The 18412-nt window shown below is 33.5% G+C and overlaps 1 protein-coding gene across 1 annotated transcript in view; it reads left to right on the top strand.

Moving 5' to 3' along the window:
• The window catches only part of LOC145258141 (dual 3',5'-cyclic-AMP and -GMP phosphodiesterase 11A-like), a 1328815-nt gene that overhangs the window by 750066 nt on the left and 560337 nt on the right, over window positions 1-18412 (top strand). The window contains exon 8 of the mRNA XM_080115926.1: window positions 1640-1715. Coding sequence (XP_079972052.1) covers window positions 1640-1715 — 76 coding nt within the window. The remainder of the gene's footprint in view (window positions 1-1639; window positions 1716-18412) is intronic.

Genomic DNA, 18412 nt, shown 5'->3' with positions numbered 1-18412 from the left:
ATTGGGACGCTGAAATATTAACGTTATTAATTCGAAATTATTATTTAACATGGGGAGAGTGGTGTTTAAAATAACTTAAACGTAATACAGAAATGAACGATGTAAAAAAAGCAGATATATCAAAATTTAATTTTAACTATAAGAAGTATTATTGTATCTGTTCAGTTCATACTTACCTATAAGTATGACCAACCACTTATAATTCAGTAACTGTAATGTTTTTTTCAATGGTAATCAATTATAAAAAACAGAACGACTCATAGAAATCTATCTATATTCTTTTTTCATTTACTTTAATATACTTTCATAGAAAGGTTTTTGTTATGTCCAAAAAACTATTTTCTTTACGTCACAAGTGTCACGCTCATACATGAATTCCATAGCTAATATAACATACTGACCCAACGGACCACTGGTAGTCTAGTAGATGTATATAGCTCAGAGTGCTTTATACAATATTATTATTACTATTATTATTATTATCATTATTATTATTATTGGCCCACAAAAAGCTTTCACATGGGCCATCAAAGATCTCATTGAATACAGCCCGTGGTGTTCTCTGGAAGCTGAGTGACAGCAAGGTTCCTCGGATTTTCCAGTACTCCCAACCTCTTTTGATTTGATTTGAAAAGTAATTTGCATTATCGCAACAGCTATTTGCCATTAATTTCTCGTTGGCAGCGACCATTGGTCTTTACTGGAATTTAACTGGCAATAAGCCTCCCCAAGATCCTAGTTCTCTTCACACTTATACAATGGAGGTCTGGTCAGTGCTCACTCCTCGGTCTTTTCTTCCTCCTTGATTTAGAAAACGTGTAGGCATGTAGCTTCAATGTTCTTGGTTCCATGCAGCGCTTCATGTTTTGTTTCTGCATCATGTTTTCTTTGTCTGATCTGCGCTTGTGGTTCACGCGTGTTAATTTCCACATTCAAGGGGTTTCCTAAATATTTCAGCTGTTTTCATTATTGTTGTTTTTTGTATTTTCCAGACATTCCTCTAGTTCCAATTTCTCCTATTCTTTTTTCAAAGTTTTTCAGACTTTATTATTATTATTATTATTATTATTATTATTATTATTATTATTATTATTATTATCTATGACTTCTGACACAGGTCATTACCAGTGTGCGTTTCTTATAAGAGCCGCTAGTGCACCTTTTAATCTGAATAACAACGAGCCCCCTAAAATTTCTAGAATTCTCCACATCTTCGGATAATCATTGTAAATGACCCTGCTATTCCGCAATAGCTGATTACCCTTGATGTTCTCTCAGTTTCCCCCAGATCCCAGTACTCCTCGCATTCCTCCTCTGTCTTCCCATTCTTTTTTATACTTCCTAACTATTTTGTACAGTATAAGCCTAGAATAGTGTCCTTTTCTCTGGGGGGGAGCGATTTTCATCGTTTATTATATTACTCATAGTTTCGGTTCTTTTGGTTTCATTTGCTCTTGCTTCAATCTTTTCATTTTACTTCTGCTGCAGTTTTCATGTGATTCGTTTATATTTGTACTCATTTAATAGTAAAACTTTACAATTATATTTACGATTCTTTTTAAATCGTTTATATATGCTTCTTTATCCTTTTGTTTTTTAAGGACGCATTTCATAATTGGATACTTATTGATATTTACAGGCTGACAAGATGACTGGCTTCCATACAAAAAGTATTTTGTGCAAACCAATCCGAAATACGGAGTACGAAATTATTGGTGAGTCGCTTTTAACTTTCTTTATTAAGATTAGGAAAACTTTATTACAGTTACTGTTCTATTGTATATTGCTGCAGTGTTAATTTTAATTAAATAATACCATATATTCTGTACAGATATTTAATTAATATTTTCAGCAAAAATTATGTATGATCCAGATGTATGATCCAGATTTTGTGTAAATTCTAAACGTGCGAAACGTCGTCGAGTTTTTAGATCTCCCCACCTTTGCTTTTAAAACTATATATATTTCTGTAGAAATATATTTTCTTATAATATATATCAATCCTTATTTAAGAAGCTCAATATAATTACAGAACAATATAGATAATAAATTATACAAAGCTATATTCCAAAAGTCATGATGTTTACCATCTTATAATTTATTCCTTAAATTCAGTTGACTTATACAATTCTTGGCGGTATCTGTTTCGTAGCGCGAAATCAATCACTTAGTTATTATATAAATCAATGAATCTATTATGCCCTTAACTCATCAGAAGAAATAGCAACAATCAATCTGTCAAAAAGAAAATGAAGTGTGATTTGACATGATTAAAATCCGAAAATTGGAAGAGAAGCTGCAAATACCTTTATGTTTTTCTATTACGCCATATTGAATTTTTATCAAACAAATTTATATATATATATATATATATATATATGCAGACGTAATGTGAAGTAATAAACATATTATCATGAATTTAGAAATATATTATTTGTTTTTTATACTTAGATGTTAAAATGCAAAAGCAAAGGCATGTATAATATATTTTAGTTTATATATTTATTATACATATTTTGTTTATTATATATATGTGTGTATATATGCATATATACACACATATATATATATGTATATATTCTATCAACCAACCGTTTTGCTTGAGCACACATTCAAAATTGCATCCTCCAATAAATTTTTTAAAAGATTCGCTCACAAAAAATGTTAGAGAAAATAATCCATGTAAACTAAATTCTGATATATATTAATTAGTTCACATGAGCTTTAATAACATGTATTTGCCCGAATCAGCATAAAAAGTTTTATTATAAAATTAATAGAAATATATGTTTTCATTTTCTTCGGGGTCCATCGAATGATACATTTGGATATATTGGCGGCTAAAACCCCTGTGAACCAGAGCAAAAATATGCAGTTCTTGAAAATCAGTCGGTAATGGGCGATACTAATTTTCACCAGAGGCTAAGAACTAATATATTCTGCAAGATAATTATATTTTCGGTAAACCTCAATAGAATTAAAATCAGTAAGAAAATGAAAACATCCGGGCCCAGTGCAAAGATCGCGAGTTGATTGTTGGTTGTTTTATTTTACGACATATCAACCCTTTTCAATTTATTTAATGCCAAATCCAGTTATTTTGAAGAAACTATTTTAACAGGATATATTTGTTTTGTTTTTCTTTAAAGTTTTTATTCAACCCATAGTTGGCAACCTAACAGGAAGTACAACTCCTGGTCAGAGTGGACCTGGGAGCAATTGCAATTAAGGGGTGTCTCCACACACCTCAAAGCCCGATAGCTGGGGCATTACCATCAGATATAGTTTAAGGTCATATCCAGGACCATGGCTAGTTGAGCTTTCGGTGACAGATAGACTGTGGATCGTGATAAAAGAGCTAGGCATGTTATTTAGTAGAGTCAGACTTCCATGACCGTAGTTAAAATTATTCACAATTATAGAGAAACGTAGTGATTGTTTCTATGGATACATTTGCTATCCTTTGGTACAGGAATCTTTTTTTTAACTCACTTTCACCCCCAAACATAGCATATTGCGACTTATACGTAAGAGGCTACTAATTGAGACCATGCCTAAGAAAGATTAAGATGTTGGTTTACCTTGCATTTGGACTTCTGCATATCAGCATATAGCAAGAAGGACATTCCAAAGTTTAGCCATTGTATGGCAGGAGCCATTAGAGTAGAAAAAGTTCTGCCATTTAGGAACCTCAACAGTGAAGAGTTGTGATTTTGTTGCTAAGTGGGTTTGTCGAGGAGATGTTCTTCGAGGGAGTGCAAGTGCAATGAGTTCATCAGAGCACGTTCTATTAAAATAATTGTAAAACAAGCAAAGAGATGCAACATTGCGGTGATGGAACAGGAGTTCGAGCCTTGTTGACAAACTGGGACCTATTATATTGGAGACCCATTTTTTGGACCCTACCCGATAGGGAGAGACTACTGATAGATGCACCAACCTACATGTGGCAGAAATACCCTATTCATGGAGAAATAGTGACCTTGTAGAGGTACATGATACGCGCAGATGTAAGCGTTTTTCTAGCACGATAGAGGGAGCCCACCTTCATTCCAGCGGTCTTCACAATGTCCTCAGTGCATTTGTTCTAGCTCACACTTCCTTAAAATAAGGAGTCCCATGTAAGGAAGTTATTTGTCATGGATATCAATGGTTGGAGAGGCTTCTTATAATTGTTAAAGGAGATCAGCTTAATCTTACTAGCTTTAATGTTACCATCCATTTACGTCTTCATTCTACTACGGTCTGGAGGCCATTTTCTAACGATTCAGCCATTGTCTATTATTTGTGTACATCCCTTCTTCCTTCATTAATATTATAGAGCGCTGTAGCATCAGCAAATATACCCATCTCGGACTCAATATTATCGGAGGGGGTCATTGATTAATATCAGGCATAATAGTAGTCCAAAGATTGACCCATGAGGCACTATTTAATTAATGTTACGACGTTTAGATGACAACCTGAAGTCACACCGACATTAATGTTATACTCCTTGGATGGACGTCGATCAATAACAACTTGCATAGCCCTATTGTCGAAGGAGATAATTATATGTAGTAATTGTTCAGTAATCCCGTATGATTTGGTTTTCATTAGCAGTCTTTAATGCTAGTAGAATGGAACTGGAATAGGGTGGAAAATCAGAATATTTTTGAATTAATATATTTATACTGTAAAGAAAAATATTTTTTATTGTAAAACTTGAAATAAAACGTCCGCTATTTTATGTTAAAACATGTAATAAATCGACTCACGATGCCATTTTCGCTTGGAACACGAAAAAAACTCGAAATGAAAAATATTTATATAATTTTATGTAAATATATTTATTTCTTAAGGGATTTCGAATAAGTGTGTAAATGCACAAACACACACACGGATATATATATATATATATATATATATATATATATATATATATATATATATATATATATATATATATATATATAAGTTAAGAGGTTATATTTCAATTCTGAAAAAAACAACAACATATAGATAAATATATTCGAATTAAGACTTTGGGCTAGGGTCACCCTGAAAGTATTACTTCAAGTAATGATTTTTCATCTGATTTCTAGTCAGTGTCTTATATATATATATATATATATATATATATATATATATATATATATATATATATATATAAGCGAGATAAGACACTGATAGGAATTCAGATGAAAAATCCTGATAGATATTACTTGAAGTAATACTTTCAAGGAGATCCTAGCCAAAAAGGAAAAGCTCAATATTTAAGAATAGAGCAATATATAAGTATTGTGGTTCAATTTTAAATTCTGAGAAAACAACGTATAGAGACATGTATTCGATTTAAGAATTTATTGCTTGACAAAGGAATATATAGAAGGGGTTATTTTAATTTCTTAATCCATGGATTTTCAACACTGGCTCATATCACCAGAGAAAATTAAATGCAGTTAGCAAAATGTTCAGCATCGAATGGACGCTATTTTGCTTTTCAGCACAATTATTGAAAATAGTTTTTTTAGTGGTTGTGGATGGAGACAATTATACGAAAAGAGAAGTTGATACAACCTGGGTTGTCCATTATCGGAGGAGTCCAATGTCATTCGAGGTTATAAATCCGAGTGGGCTGAACATAGGCCCATGGGAGAAAGTGATATTCCCATATAGCGAAAGCGTACTGCTCCTTATTGATATTTCGAAAAGTATACCAGGCAGCCTTATTCGTTGTTGCGTTGATTGTGTGTTATTTGCTGTGGTCCAAATGCTTTCTTGGTGTTGACAAAGTATATCCGAAATTGGGTGGATATACCATTCCATTGTAATTATCCTCATGAGTAATAGAATTTGAGCATTGAACTAAGTGTGCACTGGACCTCGGAATTAATAGTGTAGTTATCAAAATACCAAAGATGGCAAAGTAATCCTGGTGATGATATTCGGAACAGTAGGCTGGAACGGCTTGCTTGAGGTATGAGTCTATTAGAAAGATAGTTCCTTATCTTGTTTATGTTGGATGAAGGAAACTTTTTAGACGAGGGAAATAGGAAGTGATGTGAACTAGAGAGGGTAAAGAGAGAGGGTGAGGGTTAAAGTTGGGCGAGCATACAGGTTCTTAATGGAGTATTTTAGGCGTCATAATCTCTGCATCTGTACCAAATTCTGTATTGAATAAATTAATGTAAAAAATAAACTAGGTAAGATGTGACACTTAAAATCTCATCGAATCGCACTATAATTTTAATCGATATTTTTTTCCTTTTTTGACATTTTATGAAATTTTAGACCAGTTTCGCTATTTTAAATTTAGAGTATTAAGTCTGGTGATACATGTTTTAAATTCAATAACCACTCAAAAATATATAAAAAACGAAGTTTAATCTTTTCCACATTTATTAAAATAATTTACAGAATAAATAAAATATAAACTTCGCTCAATGAATAATGGTTAATGTCTGTTGGAATATACACGTTTTCTTTACCTCTTATATTTTTACTAGCATGGGTGCCCGGCGTTGCCCGGGTATTTGGAGATGTATGTTGAGCAAAAAAAAAAAAAAGTGGTAAATTTATTTAAATTTGACCCCTATTATGCCCCCTTAAAATTTATTGTTTTGGGCTCACACCAAGTTATTAAGTTAGATCCATCTCCAATCAACCTATATCTTAATTTTCAAGTGTTTAGACCGACAATTGTCGGAGGAGTTTGGTAGAGTTCTCAAAGGTCAAATCGTTGAACTTTGACCCCTTAATCGCAAAATTTCTGGCCGAAAACCGATCGCATCTATTTTTCCAAAACTCAGTGCCCCGTATATCAAATTTCGTGTCTGTAGACTTAAAATTGACAGAGTTATTGCGTAGGGAAATGTACACACACAGACACACAGACGCACAGATACACACGCAGACAGACATACACTTTCACTTTTATAGATATATAGATTGCGAACTCTGTTTTAGCTTAGGGCGACAATTCTGTCTTTATCTGTGGAAGGGAAATAAATTAAATACATTTTTTTTTGTATTTTTTAGCCTGATATTCAACAGCAATAAAATATATTTTTATTCACATTTCTAATTGAATTACTTTCAGCATTCCTTTTATTTTGAGATACTCCAATGGGTAGACGGGGAATACTTTTATATTACATTTTGGTTCTTATGTAGCTAATCTTTCCCACAATTCTACTTTCGGTATTTCTCGCTCATAAGTTTCTATTTCGAAATCGTAACAGCGAGCCGACATCAATAGACGTTTTTCTACGTAAACGGTCATTAATAATGTGTTTTTTTTTTTAGTTTAATCTATTATAAACAGATATAAATTATGGCACAATAAAATAATTAAATAAAACCAAAATCAGTTTCTTAGTTTGAATTTTTTATTCAAACAAACATGTTATGTTTTACTTGGTTACATAATGTAAAAAAAACTATAATTTTATTAGTATTTTTACATTAAATTCAGTTTTTATGATAGATTTGTTTATTAAGTTAGATAATTTTCTAGAATAACTTTTTAAAAAATTTAATAATCAAGTAAAAACTGGAATTTTTCTTGATAAATAATTCGATATAAAAAATATCAGTTTTCAATAAGTTAAATTTTAAGAAAATATTGTTGATGGCCGTTTTGGTGCAAAAACGTCAATTGATGTCAGCCCACTGCTACGAATTCGGAATAGGAGTGTGAGCGAGAAAAAGCAAAGAAGAGAATCGAGGAGACATCCGCTACATGAGAACACATACCTTATATGCTTTAACGTTATGAACTTTTTTTTTATATTACAGCAAGATAACTAGAGGGGACCTTCTATAAATTTCCAGATTTTTTTTGTGCAGGCATTCAAAATTATCCCAGACTCTTCAAAATTCAGTATGTTATTGCTATATATGTTATGAGGTGGCATACTAATGTTTATGATTTCGGGTTGAAATAAACAGCTACAGCAGGAATAGGAATACACCCTACGAAAGCCTGATTGTCACAGTTAGTGAATTTCAAAAATGCAATCTGGGAGTTAGGAGACTTTAAAAGAACGACATGCGACACACTCCTGTTTTAAACTTGGAAAAAAAGACTATTATCCTCATCTTTTTCTTAGTTGTTTCACGACGTTTCGTCAAACTATTCCTCTGGCCTTCGTCAGGTGGTAACCACGACGGGATAGGAACTCCGAATCTCCTAACTGCATGCTCAGCAATTACTGCCTTCCATAGTTGTTGTCATCTCACCACATTTTCTTTTATAGAGGCGTGATAATTATCTGAAGACAGTAGTTTCAATCCTAGCCAAAGCCGGCCAGGGGCTTACTTACCCCCCCCCCAAAAAAAAAGGCGGGAAGTCTATGACGGATAGGGGATTGGTGGGATGAGTAAGGAAGTTAGAACACCAAACGTTTTCATACACTTTTCGTATAATTGCGTAGGATTCATACCTCTGGTCTTATAATTTGATTCAAGTGTAAAATGTTTCATTTTATAAAACAAGTCCGTGCTCTCGTGTAATGAATGAATGCGTGAATGTAGGATTGACATGAAATTCTTAAAGATAGACTAAAATGACCGAAAATAGTAAATAACTTAGAATGACTTTAATAAACTTAAGAATGAACTGAATGACATGAGAAATGACTTGAATGCTTAAAAAATAACTGGACTCCCTCAAAAACACGAATGACTTGAATGGCTTTGAGATTGACTGGTTGTAAAGTGGGTGACCATTTTACATCAAATTAATACAGAAAAGTGATCCCCCACGTTATCACACAAAGTTACAAACATAAGTAATGCATGTAGTAAGAACAGATACATCACTTTGATCTTCGCCAAAAGGCTAAGAAAAAGCTATTTATTTGCTCCCCAACAGAGAAAAATTAAGCACAAGGCCGATTTTTAATGTAAGGAATGAAGGGGAAATGGGGACCAACTCCCCGGGGAGAATAGAAGCTGTATAGTGACAATTGGTATGAAGGGTTGGTATTTATTTGCTTCCCAACCGAGCAAATTAGGCAAAAGTCCAATTTTTAATGTGAGGAGTGAAGGGAAAATGGGAACCATCTCACCGGGGAGTAGGTGATCTGGATAGTGACAACTGGTATGAAGAGTTGCCCCTACATTGACCAAGGTCTTATATGTGGTGTTGGTATTTATTTGCACCCCCACCAAGCAAATTCAGCACGAGGCCGAATTTTAATGTGAGGAGTGAAGGGAAAATGGGGACAAACTACCCGGGGAGAAAGGGAGCTGGATAGTGACAATTGGTATGTAGGGTTGCCCTTATATTGAACAAAGTCTTATATGTGAGGTAGCCCCCATATATGTTTTTTTGCTTTTAGTATCTGCCGGTCAGATACTACACTTTGATCTTGGCCAAAAGGCCAAGAAAAGGGTATTTATTTGCCCCCCCCCACCGAGCAAATTAGGCACAAGGCCGATTTTTTATGAGAGGAATGAAGGGGAAATGGGGGCCAACTTCCCGGGGAGTATGGAAGCTGTATAATGACAATTGGTATGAAGGGTTGGTATTTATTTGCTCCCCAACCGAGCAAATTAGGCAAAAGTCCAATTTTTAATGTTATCTGTGAAGGGAAATTGGGAACCATCTCACCGGGGAGTAGGTGATCTGGATAATGACAATTGGTATGAAGGGTTTTCCCTACATTGACCAAGGTCTTATATGTGGTGTTGGTATTTATTTGCTACCCAACCGAGCAAATAAGGCACAAGGCCGATTTTTAATGTGAGGAATGAAATGGAAATAGGGAACAACTCCCCGGGGATTAGGGAAGCTGGATAATGACAATTAGTATGAAGGGTTGCCCCTACATTGACCAATGGCTTGTATGTAGGGTTAGTATTTATTTGCTCCCCCACCGAGAAAATTAGGCACAATGCCGATTTTTAATGTGAGGAGTGAAGGGGATATGGGGACAAAGTCCCCGCGGAGTAGGGGAGCTGGATAGTGAAAATTATTATAAGGGTTGCCCCTATATTGACCAAGGTCTTATTTGTGAGGTTGCCCCCACTTATGGTCTTTGCTGGCAGTATCTGCCGGACAGATACTACACTTTGTTCTTGGCCAAAAGGCCAAGAAAAGGGTATTTATTTGCTCCCCCACCGAGCAATGAGACACAAGGCCTATTTTTAATGTGAGGAGTAAATGGGAATTGGGGAGGAACTCCCCGGGGAGTAGGGGAGCTAGATAGTGACAATTGCTATGAAGGGTTGCACTACATTGACCAACTGCTAGTATTTGGGGTTGGTATTTATTTACTCCACCACTGAGAAAATAAGGCACAAGGCCGATTTTTAATGTAGGGAGTAAAACGGAAATGTGGGCCAAAGGGCTAAGAAAAGGGTATTTATTTGCTCCCCAACCGAGCAAATTAGGAACAAGGAAGATTTATAATCTGAGGAGTGAAGGGGAAATGGGGACCAACTCCTCGGGGAGTAGGGGAGCTCGATAGTGACAATCGGTATGAACGGTTTCCCCTAAATTGACAAAGGTCTTATATGTAGGGCTGGTCCCACATATGGTCTTTGCTTGCAGTATTTACCGGATAGATACTACACTGACCTTGGCCAAAAGGCTATGGAAAGCGTATTTATTTGCTCCCTCACCGTGCAAATTAGGCACAAGGCCGATTTTTAGTGTGAGGAGTGAAGGGGAAATGGGGCCTAACTCCCCCAGGGAGTAGTGGAGCTTGATAGTGACAATTGGTATGAAGGGTTGCCCCTACATTGACCAAGATCTTATATGTGGGGCTGCCCCCACATATGGTCTTTGCTTGCAGTTTCTGCCGGAACAGATGGTATTTATTTGCTCCTCCACCGAGCAAATTAGGCACAAGGCCGATTTTTAATGTGAGGAGTGAAGGTAGGGGGAAGGGAAAAAGGGGACCATCTCCCGAGAGATGGGAAATGGGAGCTGGTTAATGGTCAGGCATGTGGGGTTGCCCCCACATCTGGTCTTTGCCAGTCATAGCCTGCAGCATCTGCCGGAACAGATACTACAGTTTGATCTTGGCCAAAGGGCCGAGAAATGCTTAAAAAGCTAAGAACAACATCTATTAACAGCAGATCTTTGATTTTAACCAAAAAGGCCAAGCACAAAAATGTTACGGACAGACCGACAGACCGACCGCGGTCCGAGAGTGGCTTATAGAGTCGCTTGCACGCGACTAAAATGTAAAATTCTGAATTAAAAGTTTTGAATGCAGCTTTTTTCCATAACATTTTAGGGAGTAACCTTAATTTTGGAGGGTTCTTGTAAAACATTTCAAGTGATCGGAAAAATTTTAATCAGGAATGTATCGTAATGCTATTTGAATGCAAAAAGAAAAACTATGTATAAACTTCTGAGGAAAGGGGGTATATGTCCGTAACATCAATTTTAAATACATAAATATTTGTTTCTTTTCATATTATACGTTGTAATTTGGATTTCAAACGTATCTCATGCCTATGTTATTTTATGATTAACATTTATTTTAATTGACAGATTAAAAGAAAGTTTGAATACAATGAGTATACAGAGATATATAAAATAAACAGATTTAGGAGACTTTTTGTATCGAATATGTTTTTAATTTTTTTATTAAACTGGTGTACATGCTCGGCTATAATAGATTTAAGATACATCATAATTAAATATTTAAGTGTAAGCCTTGTAAATGAATTCGAATTAAATAGATTTTAGTTTGTATTTTAATTAAACTGCTTTTACAAATATTGAGATGCTAGAAATTTAATATTTTCTAAATTAAACGCATTACTATTATATCCGAGTACCACCGATTTACAAACGCTCGTTTAAACGGATCTAAAGTTAAACGTTAAGAAAGGTGTGCACTTAAGCGCGGAGAAGAGTCGAGATTTTGGAATATTAGTCGAATCAACAGACATCAAGTTACTTTTACATTTTTCCCTTTCTCATACCTTACTAGGAAAGTCGAAAATTCTTTGTAAGAAATTTCAATAGTTAATTACATGAGAATTGCGGAAACCTGGTTGTTATATTGCGGTGGCCCGATGCAATTTTGTCAAATATTTAATGGTTTCATTGTTGCTTGGCGTGCCTTCATTCTACACAAATTTGAACTAACGGTAATTGAAGCTACTCACATTTACAGCCTTTTCGTAATAACGTGCCCTGGATTAATAGAGTGTCAATAACGTTCGCTCTTATGCTACCACCGCAGCAGACTTTCGAGATTATCTCGAAATATAATTAAGTGACGGTCATTCTAGGTTTAATTAATCAATGCTCAATCAAAGAAACTTGGCATTGCCCAACAGCATTTCTTGTGAGCGGAGCAGGATTTATTTATACGGAGTTTACAATCGTTATTGTTAATACAGAGTTCAACTCTGCAATCATTGAACGATTTGTAAGTTCCGGTGGTCGTTTTCCTTTGGCAAATAAACTCATATACTGATGGAAGCATTTTCTCTGAGTCAGTGGTATTGCCATCGGTTTGCACACTCCTTCGCGTATATTCCTCATATATTTGGTCGACAAATGAGTGAGCGGTTAAGCTTTAAATTAGTTCTAAATGACTAAAACTGACACATATTCAAGCACTACCGCGTTTGAATGATTATATATATATATATATATATATATATATATATATATATATATATATATATACATAGAGAGAGAGAGACAGAGAGAGACAGAGAGGGGGAATAAAGAGAGCGGGACAGAGAGAGTGTCCCAAAAGAAGCTGAGTTGATCAAATATAAGATAGAAAAATAGAAGCATCAAACTAGCGATAAAAGATTTCAGAACATCTAGATTAAGTCTACTAAAGTCACCGTTAGTCGCTACACATAAAGAAGTTGATATTTATCGTAGAGTGGTACTTTCAATTGAATTTAAATTTTAAACCCGTCAGTTTCTTTTTAGGACACCCTATCTATATATATATAAAAATGTAAAGTTGGTTCGTTCTAAACAAATAAAACCATGTTTATACGTTACCAATTTATTTGAAATTTTCAGACAACCCATTTTTAGAGTCGAGGTATGTTTTTATGTTATTAAAATAAATTTACCTAATTAAAATTAAAATATTAAATAAAATAAATATACTTATTTAATCGTTTCTGCGAATCTGTTCTGTTGATAAAACAGAACTTCCGGTTGGATTCATTTCACAGCCACGAATTGACGAAAGGTTTCATTTTCTGTTAACTCGATAAGTAAAAAAAACAAAAAAAAACATATTTCATTTGTTTATCTTCCAATTTTTTTAATTTACACATCTTTTCTTTATTATATAAGGCCAAAAAAAGTTTGTTGCTTGCTTTTGAGTTTTTTTTTTGTTTTTCTATATAAGATTACTCATGCAGAGAGTGATCCGTGCTGAAATAATGTTATTATTTAAAAAGTCATTCTTAACATGGGGAGGTAAGGATGTTTTGTACCTATTCTGTACTTTAACCTTACAATTGAATAAATAAAAAAAAACATATCGTAAAACGTTATTTAAACGTGGAAATATGATTTAAAAAATAGCGCGGATCGCTCTCTGCATTAGCACCATTTTATTTATTACGGACTATTATTCTCATCTTTATTAGTTGTTGTTTCACGAATTTTCGGCCAACTATTCATCTGGCCTTCATGAAAAGAAGTCCTTTTATAAATGTTCAGTAACTTTTTCTTTTTATTATTCTTAAAGAGTAAAACTTTTCTTATTCATGAAAGGAGTTAAACCTACGTAAATAAATAAATGTTTGTACACGTGACAAATTATCAATAAATGGCTTAGTTACTTTTTTTAAATGTTTGTAAAAGTGCGAAAGGCGACGTTGTTGTATACTCCAATGCTTAATTTCTATACTTATAGGTTTTTGGGATTTTTTTTCACTGGATTATTATTGATTGGACACTAATTAAACAGATTATTAAAAAAAATGTAAAAAAGAAATCATTATTTCGACATTTGAAAGTGGTGCTCACTTTTTAGTTACAACGTTCTGATAAATCAGTCACCCATTTTGTAAGCAATAAATACGCGGTATATCAAAACCATAGAAAGTAAAAATAATGAGTCTCTACTGCATTTGTAAGTCAGAAATATATTTGTTTCTCAAAGAAAAAAAATTGAGAGAACAGGACTTTTTTTTATTGTTTTCATGATAATAAAGTTTCGAGATTTTTAATTATTTTTTTTTTACTTATTTAGTCAGTTTGTGTTCTTTTTTTATAAATTGTTTTTGTGAAAGGTGAGTTTTTTTTTTCAAAACTTTTGTTTTGTTTCTTTTTAATTTTTTTAAAGTATTATAAATTTCACTAACATGCTGGAGAAATGTTTAATAATTTGGTATTTTTTTAGATTAGGTCCACCTCCACAATTTTCCTTTCAATGACGACATTTATAGGTTTCCGAGTATGCTGAACACGCAAATTGCATTGAAATTTTGCGGAAATAAATAGTTGTATTATGCATTGTATTCTTCGGCGGCCATCTTTTTACGTGCACGAGCGCCATAAACAAATACACACGTAAAAAAGATGGCCGCCAAAGATTACAATGCATAATACAACTTTTTATATCTTGATAACTACTTATTTCTGCAAAATTTCGATGCGATTTTCGTATTCAGCATAGTCGAAAACCATTTCAAGTCGTCATTTAAAAGAAAATTGAGGAGGTGGACCTAATCTAAAAATTTACCAATAATTTTTAATCCCGTACGCCTCCCGATACATTGCTTCGTCAACATGCGACCATTTTATATCTCCTGAAGACACTTCCGTATTTAGAAAAAAAATAAATAAATAAAAAGTGACCGATTTACCAGAACGTGGTAACTAAAAAGGGAGTATCCCTTTCAAATGTTGAAATGATTTTTTTTTTCAATTTTTTTTCATAATCTGGTTAGTGTTCAATCAATAATAATCCAGTGAAAAAATTTCAAAAAACCTATCAGTAAAGAAACTCCACCACGTAAGTAAATAAATAAAAAATGTTACGTGCGCATGCGTTAGCCTTGACTAGGGGGGTACTAAGGGAACGACAATTCAATAATTCTGCGGCTCGCCATGGAACTCAACGCCCAAGGAGTATCAAAATAGTTTTCATCTGAAGAATTTTTTTTCCGAAAAGTGGGTGATCACTTTTCCATCTAAATTTAACTTAAAATGAGCACCCACTTTCTGGCCACCTGAGGAAGGGGCATTTATTTTCGTGTTTATTGGCTTAAAGGGTTTTTTGACAAGGCAATTTGGTACGCGAATGCATATTTAACAGTTTTCGTTTATGCTCACGCATAGCATAAACAAAGGCTACGTCTGTGAAATGGAAAATAGTCCCAGAGTTCAGGGGTTAATACCATGCAAAAGAAATCAAACAAAAAGACTTTTTAGCCAAGAAACACACAGAAAGAAGAAAAAAAATAGCATCCATTTTTTTTGTATCGAATTCATTTGCTGTTTTTATTGAAAACTATTTTCCCCCGGATTTTTGATATAATTTTCCATTAAGGGCTGTGCGTCTCACGTTCGTAAATAACAAATTTTTTTTGTATATTTTGGTGTGCTAAAAACGAATCTGCAAACCGTTTCCGTCGCAAAAAAATAGTTTTTATGATATGAAGAAATTACTTTTTCGAAAAAGTGGCGATCACTTTTCCATGTAAATTTAACTTAAAATGAGCACCCACTTTCTAGCCACCTGAGAGAGGGGGGATTTTTTCCCATGTTTATTGGCTAAACAGCTTTCGTTTATGCTTACGCATAGCGTAAACGAAGGCTACGGCTGTTAAATGGAAAATAGTCCCAGAGTTCAGGGGTTATTACCATGCAAAAGAAATCAAACAAAAAACTTTTTAGCCAAGAAACAGAAAAATGCCCCTCTCTCAGGTGGCCAGAAAAAGGGTGCTCATTCTAAGTTAAATTGACATTGAAAAGTGATCACCCACTTTTCGAAAAAGTAATTTCATGAATGTCATGAAAACTTTTTTTTTTGCTACGTAAACGGTTTGCAGATTCGTTTTTAGCACACCGAAATCTACAATAAAATATTTCGTTATATATGAACGTGAAACGGGCCTTAAAGTAAAATAATACCGGATTTTTTTGAGCAGATTTGCCGTTTAGTTGTACAAATATCCTCAAACCAGGTAATTACTAAAAGGGATTTTTAAAAGTCGTAACCTGTATCGAGCAAAAGTTTAAAACCACCGATTATATGCCAGCCTACATCATGGTAACATATATTGAGTGAGTTCCTAACAGTATTTTTAGTTTAAACTCATTTTCCCAAAATTTCCCCAAACTTAACGTGTTCGATACAGTCTGCCGCCATTTGTATTTTTCAGATATACCGATAAACATTGAATGTTTTTGAACCGATTATACATTACATAAAAACACTAAAATATTATCCAGTTAGGTAGAACACTTACTTTTCTTGCCTTTGATAACATTTATTTGTTATATATTTATTTTTTGACAACTTCTTTGTATCTGTGTTTAGTAATATAAACCCTTTTCATTTAATGTAACGTTTAGTCGGCTCGAAAAACAGTGTTTATTGGTGTATTTGAAAGTTACAAATGGTGGTGGACACTGTTGATTACTTTAAGTTAGAGAAAGTGAGTTAAAACTAAAAAAAAACTATACAAAATACTGTCAGAAACCTATCCATTATGCCAGCCTATGTCATGGTAATATATGTTCGGTGAGTTTCAGACACTGTTTTGTATAGTTTTTAGTTTTCAACTTACTTTCCCAAACTTAACGTATTCAACAGAATTCGCGACCATTTCTGTTTTTTGAGCCAATTAAACATTTTACATTACATAAAAACACTAAACAATTATCCAATTAGGTAGAAACGTACATTACCTTACCTTTGCTTTCATTTATTTGTTTTTGGACGACTTTTTCGAATCTGTGTATAGTAACCCCCCTCCCCCCACCATCAACCAAATATTAATTACTAAATCACATTTTTTAAAACAACAACAAAAAAAAGCATTTAGCGTTTTAACATTTTTGCTACGTTCGGCTTCATCCACTGATTGTTGGTCAAGTCCAAAACATGAATGATTGACAGAAACTCTCGAGGATCCAGATCAAATTCTGCAAGAGTACCATTTTTTTCAGTTTCGCCTTCTTTTTCACTTTTTGCAGTGGATTGCTGTACTAATATAAGAAACATGCATTTTCTCTTTTATTAACTTTTTCCATTACACCAAATTGAGCCACTGCAACGCGTGGCAGGGTACAGCTAGTATATATATATATATATATATAATACGAGCAAACAGTTAATAAAACATGTAAAAAACACTTTGAAATGAGTTTAAAACATATTTAATCTGAAAAGGAAACACTAGATAAGTGAATCTTAATCCGCGGAGTTTCGAAGAAATACTTTCCTTCTGATCAGAGGGTAGGAATTAGCAAAATGACGGTAAAATCCAAATATATATCTTCAAGAAAGTAAATTGAATTAATTTAATTTGTGAAAATGGAAATTCAATTTACTTTCTTGAAGTTATATATTTGGATTTTACCGTCACTGGATTATTAATCTTCCACCAGACTATCCATTCATGTGTAATCACATTTTTCTTCACCATATTCCCACTGCTTCACTTTTTTTTGTTATCAAGTAAGATCTTTGACTTGCTTGTTGTTTCATCAAATACTTTTGCATGCAAAATCCGATCCCGCATTTTGCTAATTCCTACCCTTTGATGAGAAGGAAAGTATTTCTTCGAAAGTCTCCGGATTAAGGACTATCCACTTATCTAGTGTTTCTTTTTCAGATTAAATATATTTTTACCTCATTTCAAAGTGTTTTTTAACATGTTTTATTAACTGTTTGCTCGTATTATAAGATCTATCCCCTATTTGGTTTTATCGAGCTTTTACATTTGGCTGAGATAACTTTATAAATATTAATTCTTTAATATTTATAATATACTTTAATTTTACCATCTTGGATCATTTTGGTAAATTTAATTGTAATTTTTATTATATATGTATATATATATATATATATATATAATAGAAAGGGGGTTAGAGCAATGTTCTATAGAGCAGTGTATTTTAATGTCATAGTAAAAATACTAATTCAATTCAAATACATGAAAATAACAATGTTCGTTGTAAAGCCGATGTATCAAAGCTCAATAGGCAAATATCCTCGAGCTACTTTTATATTTGGTAAGGTGATTGATAATTAATAATTCAAAATTAAAATTCAAAATTCAAAATCCGTTACATAAGAAGGAGCACAATAAAGCCAATAAATTGGGTGTGTTGTGCTTCTTCTTATGAAACGGATTTTGAATTTTGAATTTTAATTTTGAATTGTAAATCATCAATCACCTTACCAAATATATATATATATATATATATATATATATATATATATATATATATACTTAATTTACT

Source organism: Euprymna scolopes, chromosome 33 (genome assembly GCF_053919585.1).
Source record: "Euprymna scolopes isolate OS-2025 chromosome 33, ASM5391958v1, whole genome shotgun sequence".
In the NCBI taxonomy this organism is placed as follows: Eukaryota; Metazoa; Mollusca; class Cephalopoda; order Sepiida; family Sepiolidae; genus Euprymna; species Euprymna scolopes.
Note: the sequence above shows the minus strand (reverse complement) of the source record. Positions and strands in the feature narration are given on the sequence as shown.